Source organism: Somniosus microcephalus, chromosome 12, assembly GCF_052327205.1.
Source record: "Somniosus microcephalus isolate GS21.2 chromosome 12, FLI_Smic_1.0, whole genome shotgun sequence".
Lineage (NCBI taxonomy): Eukaryota > Metazoa > Chordata > Chondrichthyes > Squaliformes > Somniosidae > Somniosus > Somniosus microcephalus.
Genome location: NC_140998.1, coordinates 65,395,993 through 65,415,481, shown reverse-complemented (window position 1 = coordinate 65,415,481; position 19,489 = coordinate 65,395,993). Strand labels below are relative to the sequence as shown.

At 46.5% G+C, this 19,489-nt stretch overlaps 1 protein-coding gene across 1 annotated transcript in view; it reads right to left on the bottom strand.

Moving 5' to 3' along the window:
- Window positions 1–2,625: 2,625 nt before the first annotated feature.
- slc25a29l (solute carrier family 25 member 29-like) overlaps window positions 2,626–19,489 on the bottom strand; it is a 42,647-nt gene continuing 25,783 nt past the window's right edge. The window contains exons 3-4 of the mRNA XM_086002988.1: window positions 17,543–17,626; window positions 2,626–5,812 (exon numbers count right to left, since the gene is read on the bottom strand). Of these exons, the coding sequence (XP_085859114.1) occupies window positions 5,069–5,812; window positions 17,543–17,626 (828 nt within the window). The 3' untranslated portion in view covers window positions 2,626–5,068. The remainder of the gene's footprint in view (window positions 5,813–17,542; window positions 17,627–19,489) is intronic.

Here is a 19,489-nt window from a genome sequence, read left to right as displayed (position 1 = left end):
TATTGTGTGCATGGGTTGCGAACCGGAGTCATGAGCCATATCAGCAGCAAATAACCCTTGTCGCTCAGTAGCCACCCTTTGGTTTCCCGTGGTAGTTGAAATACAACAGGCACAAAGGACTGCTGCAGAATGAATGCATAGTGGCCAACGTTCCCCTAAGCTGCGCAGCCGCACAGCAATTGGGAGGTCCCGCACAGACTGCTCACAAGCTGGAAGAGATACAGCGCAGGTGCGGCAACTGTAAATTTAAAGGGACCGCATATGAATAAAAAATTAGAGGGAACATTGGTCGTGACTGCTGCCAGAATATTAGGCATTGACATAAGAAATAGGAGCAGGAGTCGGCCATTTGGCCCTTCGAGCCTGCTCCACTATTCAATAAGATCATGGCTGATCTTCTACCTCAACTCCACCTTCCCGCACTATCCACATATCCATTCAGTCCCAAAAATTTAATCGACCTTTGTCTTGAATATGGTCAACGACTAGGTATCCACAGCTCTCTGGGGTAGAGAATTCCAAACATTCACAACCCTTTGAATGAAGAAAATTTCTCATCTCAGTCCTTATTCTGTGACTGTGACCCCGTGTTCTGGGTGATGCAGTGCCTGTGGTCGCACACCAGCTGCACATTGAGGGAGTGGAATCCCTTTCGGTTCAGGTACATGGCAGAGTTGACATGAGGCGCACACAAAGCGATGTGCGTGCAGTCAATGACACCCTACACCATGGGGAAGCCTGTAATCCTTCGTGCTTGCTCCGGCTGCTTCTCTCTCACAAGCAGGAATGAGATGAAGTTACCTCTCTTTGCATAGAACCTCAGTGATCTGCTTTGTGCAGCTGTGCACTGCAAACTGAGAGATGTTGCTAATATCTCAGCAGCAGACTGGAATGAGCCACACATATAAAAGTACATAGCCACGGTGACCTTCACAGCCACTAGCAATGCAGTCCTTGCACTGCTCTGAGGTTAAGAGTTGTTGTCCTACTCCGAGGTTGGCTGCTGCAGTTGACAGATTTCACTGGCAACCTCCTTAGTGAAGCGTGGACATCTCGGACATTGGTCGTCGCTTAAGTTCAGGTAGAATTGTAACCTGGGTGGATACGGCTTCCTGCTGAGAGCCCTTATTCCCCCCATCCTCCCTCTTCTAGCAGCATGGCCTCTGCTCATTCTCCCAGTTATGCTTAATTCCAAGAGGAACGCCTACTAGGCCACTCATATCACAGAAACCCCACAGTGCAGATAGAGGCCATTTCAGCCCATCGAGCCTGCACCGACACATATCCCACCCGATCCCTGTAACCCCTACACCAACACATATCCCACCCTATCCCCGTAACCCCACGTATTTAATCCCCCTAACACTAAGGGTCAATTTATCATAGCCAATCAACCTAACCCGCATATCTAGAAGCAACTGTGCACAAGCCTTTAAGTTACCAAAAAAAGTACCTCAGTACCAGCCAGACCACTCCCTGTAGACTATTGAATCCTTGAACAAGTATGGAAAAACACTCAGAACGCATAGAATTGCAGCAACAGCCAGAAGAAATAATCCAGCAACTAACCTGTAAGTAGTTGATGATCCCTTTAAGTAGCGCTGGTTGGGGGTCCTTCATGCCGTGAACGCATGTTCAGCTGTGGGAGGTTAAGAAAGGGCGCAGGCTGGAGCGTGGAGCTCCAAAATGGCAGCGGTGTTGCTGATTGAAGTCATGATCTGCCTGCTCTGCATACTTCGGCGGCGGATGTTAGGTGCACATGCGCTATCCCCTTTACCAATATGGCACTTCACGTCAGAAGTGTGCACGCGTGCTGCGGATGCCATTTTGGAGCCTTATGGAGCCTCGTAGCACCCAACAAACAGGCGCTACCAAACTCAATTTGGCCCCCCCCCCCCCCAAAATCTCAGTAACTTTTTCCAGTTCTACAACTCTCTCCTCCTTCCCCCCCCGAGCACACTCTGTTCCTCCAATTCTGGCCTCTTGTGTATCTCCCCTCCCTTTGCACCTTCAACCATCTAGGTCCCATGCTCGGGAATTCCCTCCCTAAACATTCCCCTTAATACTCACTTTACCCATCCTTTTGTTTGCTCCCATTTCTTTTGATTACACCTCTAAAGCACCTTGCAACCTTTTCCTACGTTAAAAGGCAACACATAAATACAAGTTGCTATTACGAATATCAATTCTGCAGATTTAATTCTTGCATAGAGTTTTCTGTAGCTGCAAGATCTTTATTTCAAATATACACTGAATATGAAGGGACTTGAAGATTTTATACACATTAACAAAATTGGCATTTTAAATGTTTGCAAAATTTAGTTTTTAAAATTATTGTGGCCAGTAAACAATAGTGCATTTTCTTTTTAAATTACATGCAAGTCACAGACAAAATTTAAGATTCATATGTTTGAACTGGGATTGCCAGTCTGCTTTAAAAAAAAAATCTTCACATTTCTCTGATATTTCACTTCAATGTAGAATGTTTCATGAAGGCAGGAGTCAACAGTGACCCACAATAGAGACAGGCTTGGAAAGTGGAGTTGGACAGTCATGTGGGGGAAAAATGAACAAAAAACTGTATATTTGAAAAGTACAAAATTCACAAAATAAAAAAAACAGGAATTTGATCTGAATATGGATTTTATTTTCCCTTTTTCCCCTTCCAGTCTTCATATGGTACTTTACATAGTAAGGTACATGATGCAAAACACATTGTCAGGTTGAAACAAGCAATACACAGTACAAACTAATTGACCAAAAAGTCAAAGCTGTACTGTATTGTTAATCAAGCATGCATTTTCAATTCGGAAATGGAAATTGTTCAGATAATATATAGACATTCATTAAGGTTTCCAGATTCAAACACTCACTTTGAAATTGCAATTCGCTTGATAGTTGGAAAGTTGATCATAGTGCTAGGAACAAACATTTTCTCTTTTCTCACATTGTGAAATAAAGTGTTCTGTGCCCATTAAAAAAAAAGTCCTGGAAATGGCGCATACTTTGTTGATCAGTATCTCAGACCAATATGTATTGCACCTGTCCCAAGTTACAGTAAAGGTTGGATCCTGTAATCCTACCCATTGCCAGTCATAAAATGCCACATAAACTGCCCAAAGGTAAGTCAAGACAGTTGCTCATATGCTTTCCAGAAATTGCATAAAAATGGGCAGGTGGGAGTTCATGCATAAAAGTAATCTATTAAAAGGAGTGATGGACCTTCAAAAAACCTTGAACCTTTGGTTGATGAAACCAGTAGTGCTTCAAAATTCCACCTTGAACAGTAAAGCATAAAACTGCTGTACATTATACACCTTTATTTAAAATAACTTGTGGACTTTTTAAAATTCCACACAGATGTCAGAAGCCTACTGACATGAGGGCCTGCTGTACAAAACTGAAGCAGTAAGAGTGACTTCTGTTTCCATACACCATTGGATGGAAAATCTGAACATCTAGCTTGTTTTGAGCCACAGTGCTACCAGTCCATAAGAGCTCCACAAATCACCGTTAAATAGTGTTGGACGTGTGACTGAAATGTCCCCGGGATCTTAACACTTGGCCCCCACTATGGGGCTTTTCAATATGGCAAACTCTGGAGGTGAGAGGCAGCTTACATTCAGGATCATTATAGCACCCACTGTGCTCAAATTAATGTAACACTGAAGAGTCTACTTGAGTGTTAGGAAAATAAAATAGTCTACATGGACCCAGATTATAGTAACTTTCTATCCATCTGTGAACTGACTAACTCAGCAACACCTGCAGGAGTGGCGACTTGTCGGATCAGTTTATTCACGGTAACAATTCCTCACCAACACATCAAGCAAAAGAAAACAAAAAAACTCCATGGATGTACTGCACATAAATCATAGTTAATATGAACAAGGTATCACAGCATATTAAAATAACGGAGGTGGACTGATTACTGAAAACTCTTAATTGTAACATGGTTGGCTCCAAGTAAAATCTAATTTTATATACTAACTCACTTAGTGATATTAGGGTACAAGGGCTATGAAACATAAAATCAATAAACTAGTGGGGTGGAGAAGGAGAGTACGAGAAAAATTATAAAATGCCACCAAGAGATTTGCAGGAATAGGAACTGCAAGTGTGGATTAATCAGGTTACATCAGATCTCTGAAAAAAAGGGCAAAAGTCTGCAAGATCCTGACATCACCCAACAGTAATAATGGATAAGTGTGCAACAGAAGTGAGCAAAGTACTCAAGGATTACAGCTATTTAGGTACTGAACTTAACATTATGGTCAATTAGAATGGATGAAACACTAAGGCATAACCTCTCGGTCGCCTTAAATGCTGATTTCTGAGAAAACTTAACTAAACTTTCGTGCATTACTTAAGGTTTTATTAAAATAGAAGCCAGTAATCACCAATAAAATACCCCCACTGTGCTGGAAACACAGAAAGAAGATGAAATACAACTTGTAGCTGCATGCTTCTTCCTAATATTTAATGAGGTGAATTTTTACTTTTACTGCCAGGCGGTAATGGATTGGCCACCCATTTTATTTATATGCCACCTTTCATTTGCATTGAATTCAACAGACTTGAAAAAATGGGTGGGGTGTAAAATGGTTGTCCAACCTGTTACCGCCCATTAACCGTTCACAGGTAAAAGTGAAAATTTACCTCAATTTCTTTAGAAATCTGTATTTTCCCAAACTTGGACCCTCTGTGCTACTGACTTACTTACTCTAGAGCCACCCCTGTTAATTAGCTTTCTGTACAGTACATGCCTACTACTATGGGCAAAAATCACATTTTTCCTACTTGTGTTTTTTTTAATTAACTAAAATACAATATATACATTCATTTGATATAAGGCATGAAGCTGCAGTCTCAGAAAACAACAAACTGATGGAATTCTGTTAAAGGTAAAATCCATGGCTATAGTTTTATAAAGAATTAATTCTTGCATGGAACTTATTTACACCCCGATACATTTTTCATAATTTTACTAACTTATAAAAATAGATTGAGTAAAATTCAGTTATCACAGCAGTTACTCTGCACAAGTAACATGAGGAAGACGTTGGGTTTAGAGGCTTGAAGGCTGCTGGATTGCTGGGGCAGCCTCCAGCTCCTTGCAACTCTCATCAGCCTTCGAGTACATGAGGAAAAGTGTGACAGTGGCAAAAGTAGCAGCATTGACAGGAAAAGCTCTCAGAAGGGTAGAGGTGAGCCCTCGTGCAAACACTTGCCACCCTTCGTTCTTGTAGCTCTGAAGGATACAGTCCATGATACCATTGTACCGGTTTACCCCTCCAACTCCATCAGCTTGTAGTCGGGATTTAATCACATCAATGGGATAGGTGGAGATCCAAGATGCGATCCCAGACATACCCCCAGCAAACAGCAGTTTTGGAATTATAAGACTATCATCAGGTTCACAGTTTAAGGCTCTGGTCAGACAATCATATGTAAGGAAGTAGAAGCCAAAGCCAGGTATTTCTCTCAAAATGGTGGTCACCATGCCTTTGTTGATTCCACGAATTCCGTGTTTTTTATAAATTCTAACCAAGCAGTCCAGTGAATTCTTGTAGACTTTACTTTTAATTTGGTATTCACCCATGCCTTGAAGCTGCATCCTTGTTTTTGCCAGTTCCATGGGGCAACAGATGACACACTGGATGCCCCCCGCTGCAGCCCCTGCAAGGAACTGATTAAGTGGTGTATCCCTCCCTAAGTGGCGCATTGCATTTCCTTGGACACCAAAAACAATAGCATTGATGAAGGTCAAACCCATCATTGGTGAACCAATACCTTTGTACAGTCCAAAAGCCTGAAGCAAAAAAGTGAAAATAAAAAGGTTGACATTTTAGCCATGTGACACAATTAGCATATTGATATATACTTGGGTACAGAAATTCTGCCTCCATCTCCTCCCCAACAACAGATTCTAGCTGCTCATAAGTAGAGGGCCAGATTCCCTTTTACAAAAGGGGTTGGAGTCAAACATCCAAATTCATCTAAACTATGGTACTTTCTGTGAAAGAATTTTACTGGTCCTCATCTCGACTGTCTGGTCACCTACTGTTATTATATTAAATGCATAAAGAATAGAGTGTCACAACTGGGCCGCTCTTGCACAGCCACTAGTGACGGTTTCAGAACGGTAATTGTAACGATCTAGAAAGAGGTTTGCTGTCTGTCCACGTAATTACAGATGACATGTAGTCTCGGAGTGGAATCCTACCGTGCATTTTTCCTCCTTTCCTTTCAACCCCGAGCACAAAATTCAATGACAATCTTACCCCGCACTATTTCTGCCCGTCAGAATTATAATTTTACTCCAAAAAAAAAGCAAGAAAATTGCTTATTCTAAGTCTTTTTCAGCATTATTGTAAACATTGATATCAACTTTAAGGGTCTTTAGCAAAGGGAAAGAAAAGTACAATTGAGTGTTGAAACACTGGGTGGGGTTGAGGGCAAATATTGTATACCTACCACCCCATTTATGTAGCAGATTGGCCGCCCAGCTTGATTTTCGAGTGCGTCTCAAAATGGGTGGCCAGTGCTCCTGCCTGTTTCAATATTTAAATTGGGGTCCTATGCCCTTTATAGGATCCTGATGCAATTTTTTTGGACCAATGGATAGGGCACGTTCCATGCACTGATCCCTGGCTTAAAAGGGACCCCTGCAGGCTGCTACAAATATGGGTCAAATTATTTTTATGGAGACAAGAGGCAGTGTTCCTCTTAGCCCCACAAAAAATACTCCACCACCTACTGCCGGTCCTTGTGTGGCAACCCTCCAGGATCACTTCCCCCGTTCAACACCGGGTTGTTGGCAGGTTGAGTGCATGAGCTGGCTGATTTCCCAGCCAGTTGCCTTGGAGTGCCCGTTTGGCACTTGTGGCCAATGAGGCCTGATCACCAAGATGGCTCAGCTCTCTCGCTGGTGTGATTGGGCGAGCAGCATGATCGCAACACTTGAAAACTCAACTGGAGTGCCACTGAATTGGGATTTACAAAAAGAAATGCTTGGCCAGGATGTGTGCACTGGGTGAGAGGGAATACATAATCACAAAATAAAAAATCCAATTGACAGGATCGAACATGCAAGAGTTACTCCTCTTTCCGATGTTGAATAGCTACTTGAAGTAACAACAGCCACCAATCTTCTCATCTCAAATACCGTACTCACAGCCATGACAAGCAGAGGGAGCAGTCATATGGATAAAGACATTGGCCCTGAATTTGCAGTCGGAGGCTTCCCGTGGGGAAATGCCCCCAATCCATAGAAAAAATGCCCGAGTACCTGGGGCCTCTGGATTCGTGGAGACTCGCGGTCCTGGGCCTCTCCGGGTACGCGCGGGCAGAGGCCTACGTATCGCAGGGGGTTCGCGTACACCCCTGGGATCACATGGGCTGGACCAACGAATGACAGAAGGGCATCCCCATTCATACTTGCTAAACCTGGAACTTGCGTGGCCGTTATGGGCACGTAAACACCTCGTACACACCCCTAGGGGACGCAAATTATGGCCCATCGTTTATGGGAGCGCTTGTCCAAAAATGAAATAAATATTACGTGATTTCTGCACAGTGCCTGATCATGCAATAACATGCTACAATAAATACACCATACAGGCTCTGATAGGAATGGAGGCAGGTGGGCTCCCTTTCCCCCCATCATAACAGGTAGTGGGGCTCTTTAGCCTGGGTAGCAACCCACCTAGAGCAGGCGCTCCGAAGATACAAAAACCATAAGGAAGGCAACGAGAAACCACCTCAGCTACTCTTCCACAGTAAGTGGCTCATCTAGGGCAGAACACAATGAACGAACAAGTTCTGATGTCAGAATATGCAGATATACAAATCCAAGGCTTAGTGTTAATGTTGCAAGATGCTAGTGACAACCAACATTGCACTATTCAGCAAGGTAAATGCTAGAAAAGCAGAGCTTTGTAGATGCTCAAAATACATTGCGAATGTCATCTGTCCCAATATGACCGCACGCCCAATATGCCTTTGAAACTGAAACTGCACAATTAGATTTTCAATATGTTTCATCCTTGAAAATAAACAAGTGGTGATGAAAAGTGGTGGGAAAGAGCCTGTATGGTGTATTTATTGTAGCATGTTATTGCATGATCAGGCACTGTGCAGAAATCACATAATATCTTTTTCATTTTTGGAAAGGCGCTCCCATAAACGATGGGCCGTAATTTGCGGCCCCTAGGGGACCAGAGCGGCGGAGCGGACCTGGGTGTGAGGAGCGTGGCGAGGCGGAGCATAAAAGGAGCAGAGAGGCTTACCAATTCAGCAGCGGGAGAGAGGGGTAAAAAGTAATCAAAGTGTGACATCACCAGGAAGCAGCTAAGTGATTGGTTGGTGAGTATTTCTCTCTTTTTAAACTTAAACTCTGTGGTTTATAGTTGCTACGGTCTCTCTGGTGTAGCGGGGACTGTTGGTAAACCATTTAATAGTAGTGTAATTAGTGGGATTGATTAATTAATTGAAATTAAATTAAATCAAAGTGTAAGACATGGCAGGACAGCCCAGCCACGTGGTATGCTCCTCCTGCGCTATGTGGGAACTCAGGGACACTTCCTGTGTCCCTGACAACTACATGTGCAGGAAGTGCATCCAGCTGCAGCTACTGACAGACCGCATTGCGGCGCTGGAGCTGCGATTGGATGCATACTGGAGCGTTCACGATGCTCGGGACGTCGTGAATAGCACATTTACGGAGTTGGACACACCGCAGGTAGAGGTTGGACAGGCAGAAAGGGAAGGGGTGACCAGCAGGCAGAGTATAGGCGCAGGCAGGTAGTGCAGGGGTCCCCTGTGGACATCCCCCTCTCAAACAGATACACCACGGAGTACGGTTGGGGGGAATGGCTTATTAGAGGAAAGCAGCAGCAGCCAACTTCCTGGCACCAGGGGTGGCTCTGCTGCACAGGACGGGAGGAAAAAGAGTAGAGCTATACTAATAGGGGATTCTATTGTAAGGGGAATAGATAGGCGTTTCTGCGGCCGCAAACGAGACTCCAGGATTGTGTGTTGCCTCCCTGGTGCAAGGGTCAAGGATGTCTCAGAGCGGCTGCAGAACATCTTGGAAGGGGAGGGTGAACAGCCAGTTGTCGTGGTGCATATAGGCACCAACGATATAGGTAAAAACCGGGATGAGGTCCTAAAAGCTGAATATAGGGAGTTAGGAGGTAAATTAAAAAATAGGACCTCAAAGGTAGTAATCTCAGGATTGCTACCAGTGCCACGTGCTAGTCAGAGTAGAAATAGAAGGATATTTCAGATGAATATGTGGCTAGAGGAATGGTGCAATGGGGAGGGATTCAAGTTCCTGGGACATTGGAACCGGTTCTGGGGGAGGTGGGACCAGTTCAAACCAGACGGTTTGCACCTGGGCAGGGCTGGAACCGATGTCCTAGGGGGAGTGTTTGCTAGTGCTCTGGGGGAGGATTTAAACTAAAATGGCAGGGGGTTGGGAACCTCAGCAGGGAGACAGAGGAAAGGGAAACAAGGATAAAAGCAAAAGATAGGAAGGAGAAAAACAAAAGTGGCAGTCAGAGAAATCAACAGTTTAAATCAAACGTGGCCACAGTAAATAATAATTCTAATAATTCAAAAAAAACAAGCCTGAAGGCTTTGGGGGAGAAATTCGGTATCGCCCCATTTGGGGCGCTAGTATTGGCGGTATGCAAAGTTTAGCGCCAGGCGCAATTTATCGCCACCTCGAGTGATATTGGGTTGCAGCGCCTCTGAAGGTGATTGCGGCGCTAAATCAGGCGCTGCATGGTACTCTTAAGGCACTAACCTGGCGGCGCTACTCAATTTCTCGGCGGCCGGGCGCAGCGCAGGTGCCGTCAATAATCGATTTCCCCGAGACACGCTGGCGCCGGCCAGCTTTTAAAGGGGCGGGTCAATTAACATCAGCAGCCACACTCTACGCCTTGTAGGCCTCAAAATCGGCGGTGACCTACCTGTGGCATTCAAAACTTCCAAGACATGGAGAGGGTCAGGCAGAGAGCGGAGCGCTTTAGCATTGGATGATCTGGTTGGCGCAGTGGAGCGCCGGCGAGCTGTGCTGTACCCCGAGAATGGCAGGAGGCCTCATCAGAGCAAATACCGCAGAGCTTGGAGGGATGTTTCCTAAAGAATCACCTCCAGCAGCATGGTGCCCAGGACTCCTGTGCAATGCAGGAAGAAGTTCAACGACCTCACTTGGGTTGTTAGGGTGAGTGCCTTTTTCACAATCATCTTCATCCCTCCATCTGCACCTGACTTTATGGCCAGAGGGTACGCGAAGCCCCAATGGCCATCTGCCAGCCAGCACCCATGGCCCTTTCTGGAAACACACACGCACATTCAGCTCAGTGCATAATGTAAGGGCTATTCTACCATGGGGTGCATGTAATGTCAGCTCAGGGCAGCATGTTTCATCACTTCCCGTCCTTTCTCCTGCAGGCCAAGCTGGCCAGGAACCGTAGGGAGCAGCTTCGTACCGGAGGAGGCTGGCCTCACCTGCAGACCCTCACAGACCTCGAGGAGCGAGTCCACCAGATTGTTGGAAGCCGGATGAGTGGTCCCGTCACCTCTGGAGCTGCTGACCCCATTGTGCACAGCGATGGTAAGCTCTTCACCTTTGAGCTCTCTCCTTCCACTTTTTCCCCCCCACCAGCATGCTTTTTCACTTTGGACCCAAGTCAGTGCATTGCAGCACTCATGCATCCCTTGCTGCCACCCTGTCCTTTCGCTAAAGCCACTCTTCAACCTCCCTGCTTTCAGATGCTGCATCACCAGCTCAGGAGCCGGGCCATCCCTACCACCCTCAGGCGAGCCAGCCCCTCTGCAGACTGGGGAGACTACTTCCCTGGAGGGGAGGGGAGGGGAATGCTCGGAGGAGTACCAGTTCCAGGAACCAGCGGGCTGCAGCAACGCAAGGGGGGTAGGGAAGCTCGGGGGCCGTCTCCCCGGAGGGCGAGTCAGGCCACGAGTGCTGCTGCACAGAGCGCAGAAGAGGTGCGTTCCCTCGCAGAAATGAGCGCCCAGGCTGGGCTCAGGCACACTGAGCTCATGGCTGCAGTGGCAAGGATGCCTGAATCCATCGAGACACTGACAAGGAGTGTCCAAGACTTCGGGCAGCACTGGAAAGGACTGTCCAGAGCTTCGGGACAGCACTGGAAAAGGACTGTCCAGGGCTTCACCGAAGCACTGGCACCTGCCACGCAACTGCCGAGTGCTGTCACGCAGTCACTCGCTGGTCTCATGCAGACGCAGATTGAGGCCACGCGACCACTGACTGCTGCCACCCTCGCTGGATCAGGCAGGATTACCCGGGGCCCTTGCAGCACCACAGCAGGCCAGCAATCTGTGGACCATTCGATTGCTGCGCATGCTGCGGTGCTGCCCCGTCAGAGTGCCAGTGTGTCGGCCGGCCAGGGAGCTGCTGTCCGCTCTCAGGATGACAGCATTCCTGATGCCACCGCTGGCACGTCTCCACTGCAGCTGCCACCACCTGCAGGACAGACTGCTTCCACCCATGCACAGTTGGAGCAGTCAGCAGCCGGGCCCTCCAGGCCGAGAGGTCGTCCAGGCCATCCCTCAGGGGCATCTGCGCTTTCGGACAGTCAGCAGGCCTCCCCCAGCCTTGCTGCAGCCACTGGGGTCTCACTACAGAGGAGCTGCATGGAGGGAAGGGGCCAATCTCGCAAGAGAAGCAGATCACCATCAAGGGGGAAAGAGTAGAAGGTGCTGCTGAAACGTCTTATTTGTAGAAATTAAGGCCGAGGATGCTGGTCTGAATGTTAGTTATGTTCTGGACAGTCTCCCGGATGTGCGAGCTACTTGTGTCAGTGTGTTAGTTTTGCTTTCTGTTGCCATTGCTTTGTCTTGTTGGAAGGAAGCACATTTTGTACAATAAAAAATTCTCTATTTACAATGGCCATGTCTGCTATTTACATGCATTTTGCCCTTCACAGGCTTTGGGGTATCAGAACAGTTCCATTCCTCTTCTTGGAATGTCAGCATGCATTCCGAGAGAGGGGCCTAGAAGCGACTTCTGATCAGCCCGACGGACGGCCCTTCCAGTTTGTGCCTCCCTCCCATCTTGGTCCTCCTCCTCCTCTGGTGCTTCAATGTCTGGTGGCATTGGCTGGGTACGTAGGATAGCGAGGTTATGCAGCATGCAACATACAACCACGAAGTGGGAGACTCGCTCGTGCGAGTACTGCAGGGCTCCTCCGGAATGGTCCAGACAGCAGAACCGCTGCTTCAGCACGCCGATTGCGTGCTCCACAATGTTCCTCGTCGCCTAATGGCTCGCATTGTAGCGTTCTTCAGCAGGGGTGCTGGGCGAATGGAGCGGGGTCATCAGCCACAGGCACAGAGGATAGCCCTTGTCCCCGAAAATCCCAGCCTCCTGGGTGAGCCGGGGCCTCGAAAAGGTCTGCAACAGAAGTCTGGCGCAGGATGAAGGCGTCGTGGCTGCTGCCCGGGAACTGCGCATTCACTGCGAGGATCAGCTGTCGGTGGTCACAGACCAGCTGGACATTCAAGGAATGGAACCCCTTGCGGTTGCGGAACTCCTCCGGATTCAATACAGGTGCCCGCAAAGCCACGTGCGTGCAGTCAATGGCATCCTGCACCATGGGGAAGTCCGCTATTGCTGCGAAGCCCTCTGCGCGCTCCTGCTGCTTGTCCGGGGTCATTGGGAAGGAGATGTACTGCCGCCTCCTTTTAAACAGGGCATCAGTCACTTGACGGATGCAGCAATGCACCGCAAACTGCGAGATGTTGGCTATGTCCCCAGTTGCGACCTGAAAGGAGCCGCTTGCGTAGAAGTTTAGGGCAACAGTCATCTTCACAGCCACCGACAGAGATGTCCTGCACCTTATCTGAGGCTGCAGATCTGGCTGAAGCAGGTGGCACAGCTCAGTCACCACCTCTTTTCTAAAGCGCAGCCTTCTGATACACTGCTCCTCCGACATGTTCATGTAGGAAAACTGCTGTCGGAAAACCCTGGTAGCGTAAGGTCTGGTGTGGCGACGTCTGTTGGCCCTCCTACGTCAGGCCATGCCTGCCCCTCTCTCCCTGCGTCTCTGTGCCCTTTCCAGATGATTCAGCAGCAGGACGTTCCCCTCCAATGCAGCCCCCATATTAAGTGCGCACAGAAAGTCTCCCCGTTTGAAATGCTCACCAACAGCAAGGTGATGGTCAGAAGGCTGAAGTTCTTCTGCCAGCGCTGGCTCAGTGGTGAAATGGCTCTCAGTGTGCAGCTCAGCAACTCTCTGTAACTCTCGAAGAAGTTGTGCTCGAAAAATGGCTGCCGCATTTATACCACACCAGTCCCCTTTAAAGAACGCCCCCCCCCAGCCTGACAGCGACTGGGGAATGTTCCAGGTAAGCCGTCCTTATTAGCGCCAGGCGGAACAGAGGGGTGCGCCACTGAATTTCCGGTCCGGGGCGCCCAAAAGACATTGCACACTGAAATGACGTCATGATCTGCCTGCGCCCGTGAGCGGGCGCTAACATTTAGCGCCGGCGCAAAATGTCTGCTCAATATGGGAAGAGGCGCAGGGTTTGCTGCGCCCGGGCGCTAGTTGGTTACCGCCCCACTTCTCGGCCTCTTCAGGCGCTAATGGGTGGCGCAACCAACCAATTTCTCCCCCTTTGTGTCTTAATGCGAAGAGCATTCGTAATAAGGTGGATGAATTGGCTGCGCAGAGGTAAACGAATATGATTTGGTTGGGGTTACGGAAATGTGGCTCAAGGATGGCCAAGGCTGGGAACTCAACATCCAGGGGTATTCGATATTCAGGAAAGATAGGCAAAAAGGAAAGGGAGGTGGGGTAGCATTACTGGTTAAAGAAGGGATTAACACAATTGTAAGGAAGGATATTAACTCTGATGATGTGGAATCTGTATGGGTAGAATTGAGAAATACCAAGGGGCAGAAAACGTTAGTGGGAGTGGTATATAGACCTCCAAACAGTAAGGCGGAGGTTGGGGATGGCATTAAAAGGGAAATTACAGAAGCGTGCAATAAGGGCACAGCAGTCATCATGGGTGACTTTAATCTACATATAGATTGGGCTAACCAAATTAGTAACAATACTGTGGAGGAGGAATTCCTGGAGTGTTTACGGGATGGTTTCCTGGACCAATATGTCGAGGAACCAACCAGAGATCAGGCCATCTTAGACTGGGTATTATGTAACGAGAAAGGATTAATTAGCAATCTTGTTGTACGAGGCCCCTTAGGTCGGAGCGATCATAATATGATCGAATTCTTCATTAAGATGGAGAATGAAGTAGTTGACTCAGAGACTAGGGTCCTAAATTTAAATAAAGGAAACTACGATGGTCGGAGGCGCGAGTTGGGCAAGATTGATTGGGGAATGTCACTCAAAGGGTTGACGGTGGATAGGCAATGGCAAACATTCAAAGACCGCATGGATGAACTACAGAATTTGTTCATCCCAGTTTGGCATAAAAATAAAACAAAAAAGGTGACTCAACCGTGGCTAACAAGGGAAATTAGGGATAGCATAAGATCCAAGGAGAGGACATATAAATTGGCCAGAAAAAGCAATAATCCTGAGGATTGGGAGCAGTTTAGGATTCAACAAAGGAGGACAAAGGGATTCATTAAGAAGGGGAAAATAGAATGAGAGTAAGCTTGCAGGGAACATAAAAACTGACTGTAAAAGCTTTTATAGATATGTGAAGAGAAAAGGATTGGTGAAGTCAAGCGTAGGTCCCTTGCAGTTAGAATCAGGGGAATTTATAATGGGGAACAAAGAAATGGCAGACCAACTAAATACATATTTTGGTTCTGTCTTCAAAGGAGGACACAAATAACCTCCCAGAGATGCCAGGGAACATAGGGTCTGATGAAAGGGTGGAACTGAAAGAAATCAGTATTTGTAGGGAAATTGTGTTAGGGAAATTGATGGGACTGAAGGCCGATAAATCCCCAGGGCCTGATAATCTACATCCTAGGGTACTTAAGGAAGTGGCCCTAGAAATAGTAGATGCATTGCTGATCATCTTCCAACATTCGATGGAATCTGGAACAGTACCCATGGATTGGAGGGTAGCTAATGTTACCCCACTATTCAAAAAAGGTGGTAGAGAGAAAACGGGGAATTACAGACCGGTAAGCCTGACATCGGTAGTGGGGAAAATGCTAGAGTCCATTATAAAAGATGTAATAGCAGAGCACTTGGAAAACAGTGACAGGATCGGACAAAGTCAACATGGATTCACAAAAGGTAAATCGTGCTTGACTAATCTACTGGAGTTTTTTGAGGATGTAACTGGTAAAATAGATAAGGGAGAACCAGTGGATGTGGTGTATCTGGACTTTCAGAAGGCCTTCGATAAGGTCCCGCATAGGATATTAGCATGTAAAGTTAAGGCACCTGGGATTGGGGGCAAGGTATTGACTTGGATAGAAAACTGGTTGGCAGACAGAAAGCAAAGAGTTGGAATAAACGGGTCTTTTTCCAAATGGCAGGCAGTGACTAGTGGGGTACCGCAGGGATCGGTCCTTGGACCCCAGCTATTCACAATATATATAAAATGATCTGGACAAGGGAACTAGATGTAATATCTCCAAATTTGCAGATGACACAACGCTGGGTGGGCGTGTGTGCTGTGAGGAGGATGTCGAGAAACTCCAGGATGATTTGGACATGTTGGGTGATTGGGCAGAAACATGGCAGATGCAATAGAACGTGGATAAATGTGAGGTTATCCACTTTGGTGGCAAAAACAGGAAGGCAGATTATCTAAATGGCAATAGATTGGGAGAAGGGGAAGTGCAACGAGACCTGGGTGTCCTTGTGCACCAGTCGCTGAAGGCAAGCATGCAGGTGCAGCAGGCGGTTAAGAAGGCAAATGGTATGTTGGCCTTTGTAACAAGAGGGTTTGAGTACAGGAACAAGGATGTCTTGCTGCAGTTGTACAGGGCCTTGGTGAGACCACATCTTGAGTATTGTGTGCAGTTTTGGTCGCCTTATCTGAGGAAGGATGTTCTTGCCATGGAAGGAGTTCAACGAAGATTCACCAGGCTGATACCTGGGATGGCAGGAATGGCGTATGAGGAGAGATTGGGTCGATTGGACTTGTACTCGCTGGAGTTTAGAAGAATGAGAGGTGATCTCACTGAAACTTATAAAATTCTGACAGGACTGGACAGACTAGATGCAGGAAGGATGTTCCCGATGGTCGGGGAGTCCAGAACCAGGGGACAGTCTAAGGATAAAGGGTAGGCCATTTAAGACAGAAATGAGGAGGAATTTCTTCACCCAGAGAGTGGTGAACCTGTGGAACTCTACCACAGAAGGCGGTGGAGGCCAGTTCATTTAATATATTCAAGAAGGAGTTGGATATATTTCTTAAGGCTAAAGGGATCAAGGGATATGGGGAGAAAGCAGGGACCTGGTACTGAATTTGGATGATCAGCCATGATCGCATTGAATGGCGGAGCAGGCTCAAGGGGCTGAATGGCCTACTCCTGCTCCTATCTTCTATGTTTCTATGAAAGAATTTGAGGCTAATCAAGATTTGTGTAAAAGAACGTGAACTTGTGATTTAAAATCAAAACATGCAGGTCCGCAGCACAACACACGCCATGAGGAAGTGAAATAGATTTGTTAATGCAGTGTAAAAGCAGGCATGTAACTGGTGTTCAGTGCAGCCCGAGTTTAGAAAAGGATCACAAAGATCTCATGAGAGTTTCCCTCCATTGCCTCAGGTGATGAGTGAACCGGCCTGTCACACAGAGCAGGAAGATTCCAAGTCTGATCCCTGGTCTGTCTGGAGTTAGCTCATGTAGGCCAGGGCAGTGATAGGGTGATTGACTCAATGCTCATGATCACCATCCAATGATTCCTGCCGGAATGTGCAAGTTTGTGGACACTGGGTGATGACAATCAAACCTTTAATCAAATAGCCTGCCAACACTCACATGAACAATGAGATGAGCGAGGTACTGAAAGGTCTGCAGTAACCGATGCTGCAGTCTTCAGGAGAGGAGAACAGGGGAAGAGAAAATCTGAAAGGTTGTTTTAAACACCGGCACAGACAGAAAGCAACTCAGCTCACTGCACCTGGGATCATTCTTCAACTGGGGCTGTGCACCCTAATCCCATTACCATGCCCATTCCTTGTAAACAGAACTGCTAAAGAGGGAAAGGCAAATGGGAGAAATCCCACAGGCCCAATACTAAAGAGTCTCTAGGTCTGGTGCCTGTGGAACTGAACACTAGCATCTTCAGGAATCAGGACCTTCAAGAACAAAGACAGAAAACTGGACAAAATAAAAAGGATCCTACTACCATTATTGGAATGTACTTTTTAAAATTTAAAATAGGAGGGGAAAACATGTCAAGAGAACAGTTTATGTTGAAGTCTTACTCAATCTGCTCACAAGGAATAAGAGGTGGTGTGATAGCTCTGGTGTCAGTGCTGCAACCCAGAAACTTGAATCCACCCCCAAGACACTGCTTCAATCAATCTAGTGAACGTGCTTGCTACTTACCGACTCTTGTTTGATAATAGACTGGAAACAATGTAGAGTCCCACGGTAACGTGGCTGATCAGGATTCTGCACTTGAAGTCGAACCTACAAAACAAATATACTTCTAGAAAAGGAAGAGACTTCATTGGGCAGGATTAACAAAATGACATTTTGTTCCACAATTTATCACTCCACAATTGCAGTTACAGTTTTAGCATATTTTAATATGAATAGCATTCATTTATTTCTACAGCTACTTAAAGTCATATGTTAAAATTTACGTTCTGTAAAGTTTACAAGAAGAAATAAAAACATGCTATGTGTGTTTAAAACTCCAGTTTTGTTTTTTTTTTGGAAAAGTGATAGTCACTTGGTATACAGGCAGACTGGACAGAAACTGAAGGATGTATAAATTCACCTTTTCTGTACTTACTAGGAATTCTCCAGTGATGAGGCTTATCTCTCATCACAAAGTAACACTTTTGCTGTTAATGAGGACAGCCCCTAGCTCAGAAAGTAGAAGTAGTTAAACGCAACAAACTTCACACATTACATGAAAATAGCAAGAAATGGTAGCTCCTAATCTGACATGATTGCATCAGTATCCTGGTTAAAAATTTCTGGCAGCCATTTAACACAACACAATTAGAAAATGTCGATCTGTTTACCTACACTGACATTGCGCCAGTCATAGTCACAGAGTAAACACAATGGATTAGATTTCCTAGAATGGCAATGCCAAATCAAATCCCATAATTTATTTTGGGAAGCTATGAATCTCTTGATCTCCCCACCCCAGTTCCCTTGGGCTTCGCACCTCCTGTGGCTGAGCAATCTGTTCCCAGGCCTCAACCAAATGTCACTCTATTCCAGTTGAGGAGAAGAAAGTGACAGTCCAGAGATGACTGTCCCTCGTTATCCCTCTCCCTCTGCGAGGAAGTACCCAGACTCTGCTCAGTGCCTCTTCACAGTACGGCAACCCTGCGACACAGAGGAGATTGAGCCTACGTCTCCAACTACCATGGTGCCATATGTTGATGCAGTGGTGCATCATGTTGGAGCACCGTTGCAAACTCGCCATCATTTTATAGGAAGAACCCACACTTAAATGCAACAGAAAATCTTTTCTTCCTTTCTTTGTTGTCCGCCCCCAACGCACCCCATTTTTAGTTCCTCACTGACTGCCATCATAGTTCTTCCTTAAGGTAGAAGGCCAGGGTTCCCTACTTCTGCAGGTTCATCATAAATGCTGGTCTGATTGGCAGACATGAACTGTACATATAGTGTACATTGACAAGGCAAGTCTGGACAAGCTAATTTCCAAGACACCAGTGCGCCGTTACTGCAAAGTGTTCCAATTAGTGATCCAAGCTATAGCAGGCTTACCCAGTGAGCTCAGCAGTTCAAGTCATTTTACCTTGTGGACCACTAATGGCCAACACTTCCAATAAAAATAATGCATCCTACCCTTTACCTTATGCTGCACTTACACTACAGTGCTGCTGCTGTATAAATAAAGGCGGTGTTATTGCCTGGGGACAGAGATGTAGCTCAGGATGTGATTTCCCCTTCGTCTGCTAAAAGCAGACATAAACAGGTGATGCAGGGAGCATCAGATCCACATGCTGCCACTTTCACGTTTTCTGCCTGCTTGAAGCAGCCAGCAGTCTGGTTTTTACAATGCAGGCCATGTGCACTTTCCCCTGGCATCAGAAAGGCCTAGAGCCAGAAACTTCAAGTTGCAATTGCAGCTTCAGACAACTGTACACACTCAATCTTTGACATGCTCAGTTGTTACGCTGTTGCCACTAGTGCTCGGAAATCTGCTCCTCAATGTAAAGACAGAAAATTCTAGAAATCAGGAGCCTTGCATACTATGGGTTTGCTCCCAGTGAAATTGGTTCCACAATACAAGTGCAACATTAATCCCTAAACAACCTTTTATTCCAACTGACCATTCACTCTAAT